Consider the following 18,211-nt stretch of genomic DNA (forward strand, 5'->3'; position numbering starts at 1 on the left):
GGTGGAGCATCGTACGAAGGGTTCTTAGGGGAGGAATTCGGACCTTTTCGTGGGTTTGCATCCGTCAAATTGCGGATGTTCATGAGAGTCAAGCGCCACCACGGTATGTACACTGCGTATTGACGTGGGGAACACGTATCCCACTCGGCGGCTCACTGTCCACGCCTCAACGCACCCAAGCACAAAGCACCCCCGAAGAAACCCCATCAATCCGACTCGTCGTCCTCTTCAAACACGCCACCCATCTCGCCCCGCATACCCTCGATCCCTGTGTACGGCAGCTGGTCGCGCATCCATTTCCCCATGAGCCAGTCCACGCGACAGAGCCCAGAGCCCGTAGCGGACGCGAGCAGGGGCGTGCGTGCAAGGCCATTTCCGTCGTTCCAGGCGACGCGGTGGATGCCTACCTCGGGCGGCCACGCTCCAGTGCCCACAGGTACCGATTTGTTTTGACGTGAGGCGGCTGGGCGATTCTGAGTCTCCTGCTCGGTACATCGGCGTTAATATGTGGCGGGTATATAGAAGCAGTTAATGAGGGCTTACTTGGGGGAGGAAGTTCTCCAGCATTCGATACTCGCCGACCGACCGGCTGTAATCGAGCTGGTAGATTTTGTGCTCGAGGAAGGGCTGAAAGAATGTCAGCGGGAGATGTAATAAATTGATACTAGTCCGTCACTTGCCACAAGCCCTCCTCTCCTTGTGCTCCTCATAGTGTTCGTGGTCAGGCACGAACCATCACTGACGCCGATTGCCAGCTGAGGGTGGTAGTCCGATGCGGAGAGGCTCTATACCGGACGTCAATTTCAGCGCGATGCTGAGGAGGAAGTCTGGCGCACCCATATAGGTCCATTGGGTTCCAGAACCGTGTGGCCTCTTCCCAGCGTGCTCGGGGCGACCGAGTACGCCTTGATCATGTTCTCGTGGTCGACAGTGACGGTGCTGCCGGTATAGGTCGAGAACTCCATCGCGGTCACGACGTCCCGCGTGCGGTTGATGACGTTCCCGTGTAACTCGCGGATGTCCGTTATGCATTCTACGCCGTCGTAGCCCCCGCTCGCGATCACGGTCGGGTCGTCTTCGGTGACCTCGCCGGACGCGGAGACCACCGGGGCACGGACCCAGGAGACGCTGCGGATGGCGGATTGGTGCACCGTGATGTAATGTGTAGGTAACAGTGCTGCATTTGACGTGAGCGACCTGTTCGTCAGAAACAAGGGTGACTTACGCTTGTCAGCCGCAAAAGGTTCCCCGAAGAAAGCTTTGTCGACGTTATACACAGCGATTGACCCTATCAAATGTCCAGTTAGTGGAGCAGAGTCCTCTTATTATATCACTTTGTACATACCGTTGGTACACCCAACCGCAACGACTTCACTGTTCGCCCAGTCGAAACACCAGCACGATGTCTCCGGCAACTCAATGCGCAACAGTGGTTTTGATAGCTTGACTTTCAGAAGCATTCAGTCGGGCAAAAGTAGGGAAAATGACGAAGAGACGCACTGAGATGAGGCTGGTTCGGCGGACGATCAGCGGTATACTCGATGGTACTGGGATCCGGAATGGCGTAAAATGCAAGAGATCCGTCCTCGAAGGTGCCTCCGAGAATCCCGAGCTTCCGCGGAGCATGAGCTTCTGCCGTGTCCTGCTGTATGCGTTAGTAACTTGTAGTACACATAGAGCAATCTCGAGGCGCACCTTAATGCGATCATTTGACGGCAATGGACACCACTTGAGCTCGAACGCAGGTCCACTCTCGATGGCGAGCACCATCTCGCATCGCATCTCCCCAGCATCGTTGGGGTACGCTGTGGTGTCTTCGTCGACCTGCATGTTATCACCCTGGGATGTGGTCGGTCCCAAGCTCCAGATTTGGATACATGCGGGACTTGGTCGCTTCACACGCGAGCCAACCAGTGAGTGTGCTTTCGAAGGGAACGGAGCGACAGCGAGGTACTGCCGAAACTGATGATCTATAGACTTGTTAGAACTGCGGCAGTGGCCATGTGAAGGCTACTCACGGGCTCTATCGTCGGGGTGGATCGGGCACCAGTCGAGACCCCACACTGGCGCACCTGCGTTGAAAACGTGCGATTTACTGCCGGGGAAGAATTCCGCTAAAGCTCGTCATGTCAGAAGATGAGCTGAATAGGTCAGTTGGCAACATACACATCTTGAGCGTGTCGAACATCTTGACCTCGCGACGAGTTTGCTTCCCATAGGGGCCAAAGGAGCATGCTACGGGAGGTGGAGGCTTGAGGGCTCCTTCATCTGTAGTTCCGACGTCTGTAGGTAGATAAGGTGTCGCGTCCCTGCAGGAGGTTTAGCACCGCACCAGCTTGATCATCGTATGGCTTACTCAGGGCTAATAAGCTCATACGGTCGCAAATCAACGTATTCGTGGACGCGTGGGCGAAGCTCCCTCTCGGAAGTTCCAGACGTTGTCCCTGCCTCTTTATACCAGCCGCGGTCTTCAGCGAGCTCCCAAAGAGGCCCCGGTCCAATGTTGTAGCCCCAAGATTTGTTGACTCTATTGCTGACCGCGTCGTTGGCAGACCAGGCGTTCGTCGGGGTGGTTGTCTCAGGCAGAAATAGTGCCGGAGCCTCCGCAAGCCGTTCGATCTTCCCCTCCTTTAGGTAGACACCGGTCGAGCGGTGACGGTGGTGGAGGCTAGGTAAGCCCGGGGTCTGTCTATTGGATGAAAGGGCGAGCCCCGGGATGAATGCGACAGAGCGCCGAGGGGTCGCTTTGGCTGGCGTCTTCTTGGCCCTCGATGTCACTCTTGCAGACCCATAGTCGAGTACCGAGGGCTCCCTAGTGGATGGAGCAGGCCGCTTCCGCTTGCGTGCTGGGACGTCGTCTTCGGGTTCAGCCTCAACATCATCGATGGCCATATCGTCTACGTCTTCTTCGACTGCTTCCTCTGCACCCGCCTCGAGCGCAAAGTCGCTGCCGCTACTATCGTCGTCCAATTCATGTGTGGCGCCCGATGGTCCGGCACCGTTTTCGTCTTCGCCAATGCCCAGAAGAGCAGCGTAGTTGGGACGCGACGCTCGCGAACGAAGTTGACGCGTCATCCTACGATCGTTGCACAGCGGGTTTCGTTCTAGTGTGTGTTCCTGCTAGCAGCTCCTGTAGTGTTCATGGAAGTAACGAGGCAAACGTTAGCTTTCTGAAGGTGCGCGCCTGCAATGATCAAATTCAAGACGGACCGTTCTGCTCTCAAAGCGCTATGTTATTTTTTGCGCTTGATCTGGATGGTTAGAATCGAAGTTCGCTGAAGAGGTGGTGGTGGTGGTTCTAGGATAGTTGACTAATTGGGAGTGAGTGTCTCGGTTGTATGCGCGACTGACGCCACCGCACGCGACGCGGCGCACATGTCCGAGCCGGGAAGACGATCGTTCCCGTCTTACCCGGACGCACTCCCCACTCCGAACTGTACCGACGGCCGCGAGAACATGTCCTCGTTCCCCAACGTTCTGCTCACCCAACCATGGCCACCATGAACCATATCCCGAAGACTGCAAAGGCTCTCGTTTTGCGGAAAGCCGCACAAGCGTCCAAACCTGTCTACCATGACGCCGTACTCGAGGACCTCCCTCTTCCCGAACTGAAGCCTGGCCATGTCCTCGTCCGCATTCACGCCGCCGCGTTCAACCACAGAGACGTGAGCGACACCATGCGATGATGATACGAATCATAAATTTGAACGCCTGAGGCCTACAGCATTGGGTTCGCAAGGGCATGTACCCTGGGATCGGGTTCGGGAGTGTCCTGGGCGGAGACGGTGCAGGTGCGCGCGTCCACCCCGCGCGGTCTCGGGATAACGCTCATGATGATATGCAGGCGTGGTAGTGGCCTCAACAGATAAATCCGACGAATTGCTGCGGAAGCGCGTCGTTCTGGTGCCCATGCGCGGATGGGAGCGCGATCAAGAGGCGCCAGAGTCGCGGTGCATACACTCCCAAGCTGCTCGTCCGCTACGCAAAGACTGAACCGTGTACAGATTCTTTGTACTGGGCGGTAGCAATGCCAACCCCCTAGGCACATTCGCCCAGTACGTTGTCGTCGAGCGCGACCAGATCATTCCCATCCCAGACCATCTCGACGACGTGCACGCCGCGGCGTGGCCCATTGGAGCCGTGACTGCTTGGAGGTGTGTGTGATGTTGATCCTGTGTGAGATATCCCGAAGTTTAACGTGCATTTCAACAGAGCAACCATGGTCAACGGCGCGGTGAAGCAGGGCGACAGCGTCCTCATCACTGGTATCGGCGGAGGCGTCGCGCTCACCGCGCTCCAGCTCTGTGTTGCCCGTGGCGCGAACGTGTACGTCACGAGCGGGGGCGAGGACAAGATCCGTAAAGCAGTCGCGCTCGGTGCCAAAGGTGGCGTGAGCTATAAAGCTGGTGAGCCCTCTCTGTATCCTCCCACGCTGTGTTTTGCTGACGGCGCCGACAGACGACTGGCCTAAGCAGCTTGCTGGGCTACTCAAAAAGAACGGCGCGTCTGCACTCAGCGTAGTCATTGACGCGGGCGGAGGGGATATTATGGGCAAGACATCCAGCATCCTGAAGCCCGGCGGACGCGTCGTGGTGTTTGGGATGTCAGTGAACACACAACTCCGTCTCTCATACAGCACTAATATATATGAAAATAAAGGCACGCGAGTCCGACAGTGACCATGACGATGCGTGAAGTCATGCGGAACCAGAAACTCATTGGTACGTGACCCCCCGCCAACCCTTCAGCTCAAGGTCGTTCACTGACGTACCCACGCTCTTCCGCTAGGCTCGACGATGGGATCGAAGCAGGACCTTATCGACGCGACTAATTTCCTCGCACAGCACCGCATCGTGCCCGTCGTTTCGGAGGTCCTCGACGGACTCGAGTCCGCCGAGCGCGGCTTCCAGATCCTCGAGAACGGGGAGCAGTTTGGCAAGATCGTCATCCGTGTCGCCGACTCGTCTCCCAAGGCTGTCCCTGCCAAGCTATGAGCGATGAGCCGTTCTGCAGACTAGTCGATATACCCGGGATCGTCGTGGCGAAACTCGACTCACCGAAGCGTGATGGAACATCAAAGGAACGTCCATGGATATGCTCGCTCCAACAAGACACATGAGATCTAAATGTATATGTATGTACAACAATCCAAAGGCCTATGCTATGACGACAAGATGAACTAGATATGTACACGAGAGACGTAAAACTGCGGACCGGAGGCGTAAGACATGAGGCCAAAGACATAACATGACATGAACATAACTAGTGCAGCACGGGCTAGCTGACTGTCGGTGGACATGGAGGGAGCGGAGTAAGAGGTGCAGAAGGTCCTCGGCACCGCGACGCAACATTACGGAGATACTGAAGTAATAAGCAACCACCCTACATTGCACGTACTGGGGACCAGATATGCGCTATCTACATGTCAACACGACCGCAAAAAGAAGAGCGTACAAGCCCCAAGTCCCAGTGCTCAGAACAGGTCACTCCCGGGGAACAGCTGGCTCTCCTCCGCGTCCTCCTCGTCGCTCTCCAGCGGTGGCTCCAGCCTCGACACCGCCAGGCCGGCCCTCGACCTGCCCATCATCGGGTCCGACGGCATGCGCTGGCTCAGCGGCATGCGCCCGGCCGACGCCGCGCCCATCGATGCGCGTACGTTCGCCTGCGAGTGGATCCCAGAGGACGCGGGCGAGTACGGGTCGTACTCTTGCCCGGGGAGATCGTCCGAAAGAGGCGAGTTATCTTCCACTTCGAACGGATCTGGGGTAGGGTCGCGGCGCGGTGCAGCATGTGGAGGCAACGGCTGCTGCCTGGGAGGCGGAGACGCTGGTAGGGGCTGCCGGCGGTCCCGCTGCGAAGGCACCGAGATGATTGGATGAGGGGGCTGTGCTGAGGATGCAGGCGCGGGTGGGGCGTGCCGGGTGTTGGCTCGGTTCTCATACTCGAACTGCGGTAGTGTGAGCATGGTAAAACGGACATAACAGAGATGGGCTTACGGCAGAGAACACCTCGTCCCTACGGTGCTCACCCGCGTCCTTGTCTATGCAATAGCAGATGTACAACGTGTCCGCACTGCGCACGCGTGTCAGCGAGTACTCTGAATGGAGAATAATTGAGACGTACGTGTCCTTGACCAGCCCGATACAGAACATGCCGACAAGCGCAGTAACCAGCCCTGCGAGTAACGACGCCGCGAGTGCCGAATCTGGTGCGTTCAAGGTATGCGCAACGAACAGATAGGTGAGCAATGCAAATGGGAACGTCAGGGTCAGCGGGGCGACCGTGAGCAGGGTCAATGAGGCTGAGGAAGCAAAATTAGGTTAGCCTGACATTGCAACCGAGTGAGATGATCGTGCGTACGTTCAGTTTGGAATCGTCGCCTGTAGTTCACCACAGACGGGTTCTCCACCGCGCCAGTGAGCGCACGGGAGCGCCGAGCACTCGGGAAGAACGCGTCGCCCGTCAGCCCAGCGTATACAAGTCCGTACGTGCTTAGCGAGCTTGTAGCCGCCTCGAGGTATGCCACAGCCATCCCCGCACCTATGCTCACGAAGCGCATGTACGGCGGGAGATACGCGGGCAAGGCGCGCAAGCCGAGGGTTATAAGACCAAGGAGGCGGATGCCTGTGACGATGAGCGCGGAAAGCACGATCGTCCCCAGCGACGGCTGGGTGGCCCGTGTAAGCGCGGCATGGATAGTGTGCGTCGATGTAGGAGGAGGGGGAGGTAGTACTGGACTAAATAAGAGGAACAAACGTGAGCGGGCGAGATCGCATGGAACAGCGCTGTTAAGCTTACTCTGCGAAATACCATGCACCAATAACTCCTGCGCATGATACCCGAAGGAGTCCACGCGCGACGCCCCACGTCCATAACCAGACACCGATGGTGGCAGCAATCGCCCAGTGGGCCCATTCGCTCACATGCCAGGCAGAGCGCGTCGGGCTCACCGGGGTATAAACACCGACAAGCAGCAGACGGAACGCGAGGGTGATAAAAGGGATAGAAAGCAACAACATAGCGAGTAACACTGCTGGCGAGAGGGCGAGCAGGAAGGGGTTCTCCATTAGCAGTCGTGTCGTCAGGGTAAGAAGTGAGGATGCCGTATGGATATCTCGCGGGAGGTTCAGTAGCCGTCGACCGGTGAGGACAGCAAGGACTAGCGGGACCAAAGAGAATAGCCGCAGACTGTCCAAGAATGAGTAGGACAGAGGTAACGCAAGAGTCGAAAGACTCACCCGACCGTTTCTCCCCATGTTGGCACCTGATCCCCATCCCACATGAAGCTCCCGATGAAGGCCCACAAAGCGGAGATGAGGAGTGTTGCTGGGATGAACACAGAGGTGGCCACCATGACTGGCTTGACAAAGACGCGCAGCAGGAATATGTGGACATAGCAGACAACAGCACTCAGAGACGTCAGGATAGTGAGTAGAGGCACGGTATGCAAGAGCGTGAAGTACGAGGTCTTGCGGCGGTTCGCGGGCTCATGCGTGAGGAAGAGAACCAGAATCGAGCCCACTACGCATATGCTGACCCCGGCGCACCAGACGGTGGTCCAGTGAGAGTCGTTGAACTTCCGCCGATTTCGAGGAACATAGCGTGGGTCGGGTAGAGAGAAGACATCTACTGGTCGTGTGCGGCCGTCTCGAGGTAGTAATGATTCCGTTAGCGATAAGGATACGGCCGTGCGGGGAGGTGGTAGTGGCCGCGACGGTGGGGAGTGCTGTTGTTGGAAAAGATGAGGAGACGGCGGACGGGCATGGAGTATATCGGGTGGCGGATTGGATGAGTCGGCTGAGGAGTTAGACGGGGACGGAGATGGGGAACGGAGAGGGGACGCATGCGCAAGCCATCCCTTACCCCCATCCCCTTCCGACACTCCTAGCAACGGTATTGACGCGGCCTGCTGCCGCGAGACGCCTGGCTCGTCCTCGTCCAGCCGTAGATATGGATCCTCCTCCTCTTCCTCCTCGTGCTGCGGGGAGTGCAAATCTCTCTGGACAGTGGTTCTGCTCATGCTGCTTGCACGCAAGTGTGGATCGTCGATATCATCGAGGTCGGCTTCGTGTATATTGCCTGCATGGGACCCATTGTCGGTCGAAAACGAGTAGAAGAGGGGCTGAGAGGAGGACAGACTAGATGCAGCGGTCTGTTGTCTGTTCAGAAACTGAGATGCGTACGCCGCGAACGAAGCTGCCATCGTGCTGGAGGGTGCCTATGGGCTCGTGAATCGCCCCAGCGTCGAGAGAGCGTAGGCAGTCGGCAGCGAGGTGAAAATTGAGGAAAGGAAGGTGGAGGTCGGGGTGAGGGTTACGTAGCCATCGTTAGCGACAGTCAACATGCCTCGCGGGCTCAGGCCGCTAAACTGACTCAATCGTCTTTCCGAGCCGGGCACAGCACTCCCGCTCACTCAACACCGTTCTGTCTGAGACACTGTCCAGCACCAAATGCACTATCGTCCGAGATGGAACATGTCTGAATTCGCTGCAGTCCACTGCGGCGGCGGACCGAAGGCGAGGTCATCGGGGGCCACGCGCTAACGGCATGGTCGGTCGGCGTCTCCCTGCGGGCGTTTCTCACAACTACTCCGCCATGATATCTCAGGCTCAAGCGGCCGCAGGCCATCCCAGGCCATTTCCCCTTGATATATGGGTCCTTGATCTGATTCTTGCTCTCTCTAGATACCCATCTCTGTACATATCTTCTCTGGTTGACTGGCCAGCTTGGAATGGCGCTGTCACGGCTCTGGAACGACGACATACTTCATGACATACTGGGCCACCTCGCACCCTCCGGTTTTCCTGCTTCGCAAGCGGACCGACCCGGCCTCATAGCGTTGGCAGTTTGCGCAAGGGTCAACAAACTGTTCTACGGCTCTGCTGTCGATGTTCTGTGGCGAGAGGTAGACTCTTTAGCCGTTGTCCTGAGCGTCCTCACACCGCCGCTGCTGAGGACGGAAAGCACGCATCAGAGAACCTTCGTACGTATCTTATTTCTTACAGTGTGGTCTCACTTCACCTTTCCCATTCTTGTCAATGTTATCCGCTTCATGAAAAGAACGATGGTATGGGTATGGCATTCCCAAAATCGTCGTCAGGCTACGGTGTTAAAGCGGATCTAAGTGTTGACCTGGCGGGCACGCTACCGCGGAGGCACGAAGGATATGGACGCCATGCGGATGAATATCAGCGTCGGTGTACTTGTGGTGCATGTTGCTGATTACTCCTCATTCCACTAGGCTCTTGCTGGCGCCATCCCCGAGTGCGTTTACGCACGCTTCCAGTACTACGCGAGTAGAGTCCGCAGGTTGAGTCATCGCGCGGAGAGGGATAGGATACAGCCCGAGGTCCTCGTCGAACTTCATAGGCGTGCTGATGGCGAGCCGCTGTTCCCCAAGCTGAAATCACTTTATTGGTCCCAGCGAACGGCGCCGGACGTATCAGAAATCGTGCCCCTGATATCTCCCTCTCTTCGAGAACTATGCATCTCGGAAATCGGTAGCCAAACTAGCCTCGTACCTCCATCAGGCACGCAGTCCAACTTCAGCCGATTTATTCACTCCCTCAGTGCGGCGGCACCCTCAATCGAGACGCTCACGCTCTCCGGGTATATCCACCCATCCTTCGTGCTCTGTGTTAGCGAGCTCAAGCAGCTCAGAGCCCTCAACATCATCAACTTCGCGCAGCGTGGATTTGGTGCGGGATACCTCCCCGTCATCCGTTCTTGCGCTGCGCTTTCGCACCTACGCGACCTGGGCATCAACCTGACCGGAGACGGAGTGCACCATACCAACGCGCTCGCCGTAACACATGCGGGTAGTGCGGATCCCACCCTCGAGGGCGACTTCACCGGGTTCAACAGCTTACGCTCGCTTCGCGTCCATGGTTCGCTCGCGCTCGTGTCTCGCTTCATATCCCATGTCGCCTCAGCCGAGCTCGCCTCCTTTGGCGTATTCGTACCCCACCCGGACCGCTTCCAGGACTACCACGCGTGCCTCACCACGCTCTGCTCCCGCTTCGCAGAATCCCTCCGCGTCGTGCGCTTCTCCGGCACTTGGACGGGCACGCTGGCGTCGCTCCCGCGCCCCATGGACATCCTCGCCCCGCTCCTACTCCTCCCCCAGCTCGAAGAGGTTTGCATCCTCTCGGGCACGGGCGTCGCCTCCACACTCACCGCAGCGGACACGCTCGCCATCGCCCAGGCGTGGCCCCGCCTGCGCGAGCTCAAGCTGCTGTACCAGTCTGTGCCCGCGGCGCTCCCCATCGACGCCCTGGGCGCATTCGCGGTGCACTGTCCTCGCCTGCGGGCACTCTGGATCGCCTCGGTGGACCTGCGGGGCGTGGGCTCGCGCGACCTGGGGGCCTGCCAGGCGTCGAACCATGGACTGAAGCATATATGGCTTCCGGGGGACGTGGCGTCGGCGGATGTGAATCGTGTAGCGGAGTTCTTGGACCGAATCTTTCCCTACCTCGATCCGCGGCCGGTCGAGCTTCCGTGGCACCCGGGGCAGGTGGAAGGAGGATGGGAGCAGTTACTCGTTTGCCTGCGCAAGTTGCAGGCCGCGCGGCGAGCAGGAACGCCTTCGCAGCTTATGCACAAAGCGGACTGGTGCGTGTCACTCTTTCCCATGATACATGGCACCAATGAATGCTCACAGCTCATGACTGGACAGCATCATGCAACCGTAAATCCGTTTCCTCCGTTGCTTGCTTCGGAGCCTGTACAACGCACGATAGATCTCAGATCACAGACGGTGGCACTGCTCTTTCGATGAATCGTGCGCATGTCCTTTTATCACGTTCCTACTCGATGATCTACGCCCCTCGCTACACAACCTCGTATCAATTTGTTGAACACCGCTTTGTCGCTTTCGAATCCTGGCTCACCCGCTCTCCACCATGCCTATGCCGCCGTCATAGGCCTTCTTTCTGTGTCGTGTTCGTGTCTTTATTCTGCCTGCCTGCGTACCATTCGTCTTATACATCTCGCCGTCGTGTTCTTCGCTGCGGTCATTGTCGTTACTCCTTGGGTACCGGCGATACCACTCACTCGCGCTGCTTGCCACCTACTCAAGTAAAGCCGCCACCGCTGTCCTTGTCTCCGCAGGACCCTCCTCGAGTGTCTGAGATAGTTATCCGTCAGGGGTTTCCTCCGTATCTCGGTAGTGAACTCTTCGTCGTAGAGACGTCTACGGCGTGTACAGTCGGCGAAGTCAAAGCACCTTCCATGAGTGAGCCGAAGTGAACAATCTCACTTCGCCACATGAAGTGAGCGTAAGTACACTTCAGTTAGCGGAAGTGAAAAAAGTTAGCTTACAATGCAAAGCTAAGTGAGTTTATTAACGGTCGTATATGATGGCATGAGGACAGTGGTGGGATAGGGATCGAATCGAAGTAATGCAGGGTAATGGAGAAAATGGTGGACAAGCAAAGTGGCGACATAAAACGTGGATAGGAATCCTATAGGGACACGAGGAGTGCCAACTGTACGCATACCGACTCGGCGGTCTTCATTCGTCCGAGTTGTACACGCCGAGGTCGAAGACTGGTGCATTCCGCATCTCAATGCGAAGGGTTTCCCGGTGTTCCAGCTGTGTGGCGAAGTACCTCTTGAAGGCGGGTGTCCCATCCTGGAGGAAATTGTTGAGGTACACGCCCTCGTGTTTGACGGGCTCGTGGACGAATGCAATCGAACACAGCGTTTGAGGCCAACAAGATTCAAGGATGCCGGTAGTACGCCTCCACAAGGGTGCCTCGAGCGCGCCTTCATGGTCCAAGCACATCTCAAAGGCGATATACTCCAGAGGGCATTGTTCCGCACTGCGGAGCAACTCGGGCACCCACGAGTTTTGGTATCCTCCAGGCGAACCATTGGTCCGCATGCTAAGAGACCGAATGTTCGAGTTGAGCGCTAGGGTCACCGCCGAATAATCCGGGTCTTCTACAAGGCATGTCAGTCTCGCGGTAACTAGTAACAGTGGGCGAAACTCGGCGTGCGTACCTTGAGCCAAGAAGAACGGCCAGAATTTGAACACCTCGAGTTTGTCGCCTATAAAGGACATGTAATCGAACAGCAATCTGTGATCCCATTCGTGTATGTGGAGAGCGACGAGTTCCGAAGGGCGACATCCGTGATCCCTGAGCCACCGGAAGAGCGTTTCGGCCTGGTCGGCGTAGACGCCACAGAGCTGAAGCTTCGTGAGTGGTAGCGGCCGTCCCCTGTGCTCGAACTTATCGAGCGGTGAATCACCCATGGGTTGTCGCCAGAAGACGTTGTGGAGTCGCAAGGACGACAATTTGGGCAGCGCGAATACGAAGTCCTCGAGGTCGGTGCTGGAATGAAAGACGGGGGCCTGGAGATCGAGTGTAGCGACCTGCTCGAAGGACCGGAGGGCGGCGATTAGCTCGGGGCCGACAACAACGGGGCCCCAGTTTTCGAATGTGAGCGCCCCGAGGTTCGGGAGGAAGGGGGCCAGTTCGATAAGCGCAGCGCTCATCCAGGGGTCCGGGTTTCCTTGGTTCCTGTTGTTGTTGAGTGCGCGAAGCCATAGCCCCTTGACGCAGGGGATCCACCGTGGAGACTGCTGTAGGTATGCCTTGAACCCCTGCGCACTGCGGGCGCCGTTGATGACGGGGTAGGCGCAGAGGTACCGCCGTGAGTCCTCCGTCCATGCTCTACACACCGTAGCACACTTTAGAAGGTCTCTCTGACCCAGTCGGGACAATATGTCAGAGTGTAACTCCGGTGGAAGAGTCGAGAACATAGACATGACCTTGACGGACGACCTCTCGATAAGTGAATGTCACAAACATATGGCGGGCAACTCACTAGGGATGAGGCAGCAAACTTGATCAGAAGGCCGTTTCGGTGTCTATGGTAGCGTCACTGGGAGTGTGTAGTAGAGAGAGAGGTGCAAGTTGTCGGTGTGATACTTGTCGGAGAACCTCGAAGAGGTTCGCCGGCGTGGCCTTATATGTGTTTTGCGTCTCAATATTTCCAAGTATATCCCTCGGCAGGGACCATTCAAGTTAGTGCCGAGCGTTGAGCGGGGAAGCAAAGAGTCGGTCCCGCCTGTGGACAGGGGGGACAGTGGGTGGACTCGGCCCTCGCGGACTTGCCGCTAGCACGGCTTCACAGCAAAGCGCGACGGTCGTGTCTGTGGCGCCCGCGCCTCCTAGCGGTCGCTGGTACATGCCAGCGGGGAGGAGACGGTCGAGCATAAGCCACGCAGGACTGGCACGGTGCCTGCTGAGTTCGGTGTGACCGCGAATAATTGGCCGTTTGGAGCCTGCGAGCGTGGGGATTCCGGGTACGAATAGCCTGGTCTTGTTGTCGGTGGGGTGGACAAAGGCTTGGGCCTATTCAGCTGCTGACCACATCGGCACTACCACACCGCAATGGCCAATGAACTAAGCACCTTACAGATGATGATGTCAAGGAAGGTTGGACGTACTGGCGGTACCGAAGCCACACCTGGACATAGCGCAGCGGATGACCCGGGCAGACCCGTAGCCTCGTGTTTGATTTCGGACCATGCGTCTAAATCTTGGCGTACAGATGCTAGTAGGGGTGGAAGATCCATGCCGCGCAACGTTGAGGCCGGGAAGTTTCGATGTACTGCCACCCACAAAATCTATGTTGCATTTTTGTCTATCTCGAGACTTGAGCTCTACATAGTGTGGCTCATCTCGCCATCACTCTGCTCAGGTGCCGCTCATTTTTGTTTTTGCAATTTGCGTCCGGCCAGGAAGTTCCAAAAGATCTTTTATACAGAGCGACTGTGCACATTATAATACAGTACGTTATGAGCATGCCCGATACTACTATAATATCTCCCTCGTAGGATGTGTGATGCCGCTGGGTGGGCGTGCAGCGCGATCACGATGGCGGGATCGTATAAGTTACCGGCCGCGGATCCCTGCTGCCCCGCCTTGCCTTCCCCCGCGCTCTAATGTACCCCCGGCGCGTCCGACAGCCGCATGCAGTGCCGCAACCTCTCCCCGTAGATCTCGTACGTCTCGTGCCACACCTGCGCCCACTCCTCCATCTCGTCCGTAAAGTCGTGGCCCTCCTCGACGCTCCGGCTGCGCGCGTTCGCCTCGAGCTCCTCCATCGGCACCAGCGCGTAGTTCCGGTTGTCCCTCGTGAATGGCTTCACCATCGTGTAGTGGATCACGCGCAGCTCGTCGCGGATCCCCGCCCACAGCGCGGGGCTGCGCGCCTTGATCGCGAGGTTCCCGTTGTAGGCGTAGGGAAGACGCGCGACCTCCGCGCCAAAGAACTGGTTCAAGAACGCTTGTTCTGCCTCGTGCGCGTCCGAGTCGGCCGACCCGATGTGCGCGAGCATCTCACGGAAGACCTCGCGCGAGGGCCGGAGGAAGAGCACGCCTGCGTTGAAGCCTAGTGTGAAGCCCTTGTGGTCCGGGTACACGTCCGGGACCGCCGCAAGTTGGAAAGGGAGCGAGAAGAGCTCGTCGAAGTTCCGCGTCGCGAGCGTGTCCGCGTCCATGTACACGACCCCTCGCGCGCCGGACGCCTCAAGCTCCCAGATGCGCAGCTTCGTGTACTGGTCGACAAAGTGCGGGTACACGCCCTTGCCGCCGTGTGGCGGCGCGATGCGCTCCACAGCACGCGGCTCGAACCCGGATGCGGACGCGATGCAGAGCCCCCGCGCGGAGACTTGTTCGGGGATGTAGATCGCGACGCGCTGTGCGGTGGTGTTGACGCGGTTGAGGGAGTGGCCGAGCGCGACGATGGCGGTGGCGAACTCGTCCGTGAAGAAACTTGTCGCGATCACATTCCCCGGCCCGCTCGTGGGATGTGGGTCGGACAGCGAGGTTTCGTCGACCACGGGGATTTTGTGTCTGGATGTAACGAAGTCGTCAGTTTCTGATTTCAAGTACATGTCTAGCCACTGAATTCCGACCACGAAGCTTGGCCGTGTAGAGGTTCATAGCGCACGCACTGGAGGAGGAAGAAGAGAGCAGCCACAGCTGTGCCTGAACGGCTACCGTTTGTACGCCGGACAGTCCGGCGGACCGAATCAGCAAGATCTCGCTCGTCCAAACGTTCTGCTCTCATGAGTTCCGCGGCAGTCCGGCCCGTTTCTATCTTGGTTCCCCTCGCAGAGGACCTTCGCTGACCATACGCATGACAGAGATCTAGATAGAACACTCACAATTGCGCATAGTGATCCAGCGGCGTCTTCATCGGTCGGTGCACCAGCGCAGTCACCACCCAGAACACGTTCAGCGCCACCGAGACCAGCAGTGTCCAGATGAGCCAGGTCCATGTCCTCGACCAGTCCACCACCGCATACGGCCCTTGCAATTGCGTGTACCGCCACTGCACCCTCATCGCCGCGAGCCTAAGTCCGAGGCCTGGTTCTAGCCCGAGTTCGTGTCCGTGTGCGTCGTCGTTGTGGGTCCTAGGGTGTATCCGGGTGAGAGCGTAGTGGCCAGTCAACTGCTGGCGAAAAGAGGAGGGGCCCGAAGCGGAGCGGGGTGACGCAGGGAACCGCGCGGCGGGGGGAGAGGCCGCGAGGGAGAAAGTGCGGGTGAGGTAAAAAGTGCCTTCATGGTGTGTGTGGTGTGAGTAAGTGATATATGGGCAGGGTACGGACGGGTATGAGCGCAATGTCGTGGAATTTGCATATCACTGCGCCTCTGTCGACGGCGGAGCCGGCGCTGGCCGCATCGCTCTGTACCGCTCCGCGATCACTCGTTTCGCACGCGCGCACCATGAGCTCAGAAGCTCCTCTCTCGTATTTGATTTCAACTCCCTGTGAGGCGCTCCGATGCCACCCCGGAGATCTTTGTGTCCACACCCGGCCAGGGGGGTCGAGGTGGTGAGTAGACAGGATACTAGATACTATACACAAGATATGTACGCTAGGCGGTTATGTTACACGCGTACGGATCTATTATCGGATACAGTGAGTACTTGGCGTGGCATTAGAGTTCGACGCGTCGTTGCGGTGCACCTTCTGAACGGTCCTGCGGTAACCGCTCACCGTGCATTGCGCAGGTCGTCAAGTTAACGGCGGAGAGTAACCCTATCTCCTCCGCATTCGGAATTCATGCAGTTGTCATATCAAAGTCCCATGTTCATGCACGTAAATGGACCGGGGAAGCCTCCTTCCCGGTAGCCTGTGCAAAGAAGCGGTTAGGAAGCAATATGGGCAGCTCCTGCCTGCGTGAAACATGCCTTCGATGATGCTATTGATGCTAGCGTACAGTCCCGCAACCATGATAACTCCTCCCATCTGGATTGAGGATTTGTATTAGCTTATGGTCGAAGGCGGCTACGGTCAAATACGGACCAGGATGATGCCGCCCCAGAAGATACACTTTGCCTTCTGTTTGCGCGTGGTCCATCGCTCGCCGCGAGGTGTCAAGTGGAACCAGAATATACCCTGACATGGGTGAGAAAGCAGCGCGGAAGGTGATGGGGGCAACACGACTCACAGAGATGCCGTACGTGAACCAGCTGTCGATCAAAGGCGGTCAGTACGCAGCCTGAGATGCTGTGCTGGGCGTCTCACCTCGCGAACACAGAGCTAATGACGCCGAGCAAATCGTTGAAGAAGGGGATCCTGTATATCGCCTTCGTTAGTTTCTGGTCGCGACACGACAGAAGCAAGCACTTACACCTCGGCGATCACGAATGCCAGCGTCCAGATGACGAAGCAAATCGCGAACCATGTCAGCCACCCCGTCCACGAGTGGGATGTCATATGTTTTGAGTGGACACCGTTCCTGCGGAATCTGTCGAATACGACGGTTGATGTCCATCAGCATCGACGCGCCGCCCGATTAGCATATGCCACAACAGCACAGCTTACATTCTGATGAAGATGAGCTTAGCACAGACATGCCCGTTGATGACTCCGGCAATGAGGATCGTGGGGAGCGCAATGCCGTATGATATTTTTCTCAGGAGCGTCCCGGTGTTGCCAAGGGCAGGCGAGACAGTTCCGGCGCCAGCGTAGGCATAAACGACCACACCGACGATGAGGTACAGCGTCGTGTCCGCGATCTGGAGCATGTACAGCGCTTTTGCGAAGTCCTGTGACGGAGTGAGCGCGACGCCCACGGGTGGTACGAGGGACGGACCTTGGGCTCCTTCATCTCGGCGATGAACGTGAAGAACCCGACGTGGCCTGAATCAAAGTAAGATTAACATGTCTATGCCCTACGTCGTAAGACGTACCGGCATATGCAAAGATCTAACGCCGATGTCAGCGCTGTATCGCGAGTCGAGAGACTGGTGAATGCGTACAATGTCCGTAACGGCCAAGAAGGCGCTGGCGAAAGTAAGACCCCCTGCCGACGCCTTGACGCCTCCCTTGTGACCCGCAACGCTGACCCCAATCATCGTGATCAGGACAGCCGCTACGCGCGAAGTATGAATATTAGAGTCTTGCGCATAGGAATGCGGTACTGATGAACTCTGAACCTGGAAGGCTGTAAGCCGCACAAAGAGAGGTCTTCAGTCTGTGAGAGAACGACTATGATTGCATAGTACTGTACCTGTAAGCCGCACAAAGAGAGGCTACAAGTACTAGTAAGTAAACATGTAAGAAAGCATAGGTAGTATGGGACTTACTCTTCAGTCTGTGAGAGAACGACTGAAGAGCAGAGGCCTGCAGAGTCCTCCTTATATACTACTGGGGAGGACGATGAGTAAGCGTATAGGAAGAGGGCATGTGACGTCCAGAGGGCGCTGACTGAGCGATGAATAACGCTGAGTAAGAGAGCATAATCGACATAAGGTCAGATAGTCCATGGCTGAGTAATGCGAGTAATCCGGACGCTGTCTAGAATAGTCCGGAACATCGTAGAACGTACCAGAATCATATGGAGGGATGGCAGGATGCCAAGTAAGTACAGAACAAAAGAATGTACGTATATGGTAAGTAGGAAAGTCCATGCTGGCGTATGGTAGACGCACAGCCACTATCACTGCCACTCCCGGTCCGGCACAGCCGTAGACACAGAAGTTCAACACTCCCACTCGTTCAAGATGTGGAGGACACCAAGCCAATGCTGCGACGGAAACGGTCCAATATGGAGAAGGGCACGTTTTTGTCAGCGCGTCAGCAAGTTGCTCCCCAGAAGCAACATAGAACACCTCAACGCTCCCACTTTCGACCTGCTCTCGAACATAGTGGTAGCGGATGTCAAAGTGCTTCGTACGTCGGTCAATG

The 18,211-nt window shown here is 57.2% G+C and overlaps 7 protein-coding genes across 7 annotated transcripts in view; 2 read left to right on the top strand and 5 right to left on the bottom strand.

Annotated features, from left to right (window-relative positions):
* Nucleotides 1-55: 55 nt before the first annotated feature.
* On the bottom strand, nucleotides 56-3,075 carry TRAVEDRAFT_57753 (uncharacterized protein; the record flags this gene model as incomplete). Its single annotated transcript, XM_008038280.1, has 10 exons — nucleotides 56-482; nucleotides 544-627; nucleotides 681-785; nucleotides 837-1,288; nucleotides 1,346-1,447; nucleotides 1,501-1,642; nucleotides 1,696-1,970; nucleotides 2,019-2,114; nucleotides 2,167-2,309; nucleotides 2,357-3,075. 10 exons carry the CDS (start codon nucleotides 3,073-3,075, stop codon nucleotides 207-209), a joined length of 2,394 nt encoding a protein of 797 aa, XP_008036471.1. The 3' UTR covers nucleotides 56-206.
* A 425-nt stretch (nucleotides 3,076-3,500) lies between these two features.
* On the top strand, nucleotides 3,501-5,180 carry TRAVEDRAFT_146003 (NAD-P-binding protein; the record flags this gene model as incomplete). The annotated part of the gene is made up of 8 exons (XM_008038627.1): nucleotides 3,501-3,665; nucleotides 3,725-3,791; nucleotides 3,845-3,950; nucleotides 4,005-4,154; nucleotides 4,213-4,406; nucleotides 4,459-4,603; nucleotides 4,660-4,721; nucleotides 4,789-5,180. 8 exons carry the CDS (start codon nucleotides 3,501-3,503, stop codon nucleotides 4,992-4,994), a joined length of 1,095 nt encoding a protein of 364 aa, XP_008036818.1. The 3' UTR covers nucleotides 4,995-5,180.
* Nucleotides 5,181-5,214: 34 nt separating this feature from the next.
* Nucleotides 5,215-8,295, bottom strand: TRAVEDRAFT_165413 (uncharacterized protein). The gene is made up of 6 exons (XM_008038628.1): nucleotides 7,239-8,295; nucleotides 6,799-7,188; nucleotides 6,361-6,737; nucleotides 6,124-6,301; nucleotides 5,997-6,072; nucleotides 5,215-5,947 (listed from the first exon to the last, which is right to left on the bottom strand). Exons 1-6 carry the CDS (start codon nucleotides 8,201-8,203, stop codon nucleotides 5,474-5,476), a joined length of 2,460 nt encoding a protein of 819 aa, XP_008036819.1. The 5' UTR covers nucleotides 8,204-8,295; the 3' UTR covers nucleotides 5,215-5,473.
* Nucleotides 8,296-8,658: 363 nt separating this feature from the next.
* TRAVEDRAFT_28078 (uncharacterized protein) lies at nucleotides 8,659-10,992 on the top strand. Its single transcript, XM_008037926.1, has 3 exons — nucleotides 8,659-8,983; nucleotides 9,242-10,611; nucleotides 10,676-10,992. The coding sequence occupies exons 1-3, from the start codon at nucleotides 8,732-8,734 to the stop codon at nucleotides 10,689-10,691; spliced, it is 1,638 nt and encodes a 545-aa protein (XP_008036117.1). The 5' UTR covers nucleotides 8,659-8,731; the 3' UTR covers nucleotides 10,692-10,992.
* A 520-nt stretch (nucleotides 10,993-11,512) lies between these two features.
* On the bottom strand, nucleotides 11,513-12,772 carry TRAVEDRAFT_19196 (uncharacterized protein; the record flags this gene model as incomplete). Its single annotated transcript, XM_008037810.1, has 2 exons — nucleotides 11,513-11,943; nucleotides 12,004-12,772. 2 exons carry the CDS (start codon nucleotides 12,770-12,772, stop codon nucleotides 11,513-11,515), a joined length of 1,200 nt encoding a protein of 399 aa, XP_008036001.1.
* A 1,036-nt stretch (nucleotides 12,773-13,808) lies between these two features.
* Nucleotides 13,809-15,360, bottom strand: TRAVEDRAFT_165414 (nucleotide-diphospho-sugar transferase; the record flags this gene model as incomplete). The annotated part of the gene is made up of 2 exons (XM_008038629.1): nucleotides 13,809-14,867; nucleotides 15,182-15,360. The coding sequence occupies 2 exons, from the start codon at nucleotides 15,358-15,360 to the stop codon at nucleotides 13,952-13,954; spliced, it is 1,095 nt and encodes a 364-aa protein (XP_008036820.1). The 3' UTR covers nucleotides 13,809-13,951.
* A 730-nt stretch (nucleotides 15,361-16,090) lies between these two features.
* TRAVEDRAFT_118830 (uncharacterized protein) overlaps nucleotides 16,091-18,211 on the bottom strand; it is a gene marked incomplete at both ends in the record, with an annotated part of 7,880 nt that continues 5,759 nt past the window's right edge. Inside the window, 9 exons of the mRNA XM_008038630.1 lie at nucleotides 16,091-16,267; nucleotides 16,325-16,417; nucleotides 16,470-16,491; nucleotides 16,547-16,597; nucleotides 16,653-16,769; nucleotides 16,847-17,070; nucleotides 17,118-17,164; nucleotides 17,215-17,230; nucleotides 17,284-17,396. Of these exons, the coding sequence (XP_008036821.1) occupies nucleotides 16,091-16,267; nucleotides 16,325-16,417; nucleotides 16,470-16,491; nucleotides 16,547-16,597; nucleotides 16,653-16,769; nucleotides 16,847-17,070; nucleotides 17,118-17,164; nucleotides 17,215-17,230; nucleotides 17,284-17,396 (860 nt within the window). The remainder of the gene's footprint in view (nucleotides 16,268-16,324; nucleotides 16,418-16,469; nucleotides 16,492-16,546; nucleotides 16,598-16,652; nucleotides 16,770-16,846; nucleotides 17,071-17,117; nucleotides 17,165-17,214; nucleotides 17,231-17,283; nucleotides 17,397-18,211) is intronic.

The sequence above is a fragment of the Trametes versicolor genome (assembly GCF_000271585.1).
Source record: "Trametes versicolor FP-101664 SS1 unplaced genomic scaffold TRAVEscaffold_4, whole genome shotgun sequence".
NCBI classification, from domain to species: domain Eukaryota; kingdom Fungi; phylum Basidiomycota; class Agaricomycetes; order Polyporales; family Polyporaceae; genus Trametes; species Trametes versicolor.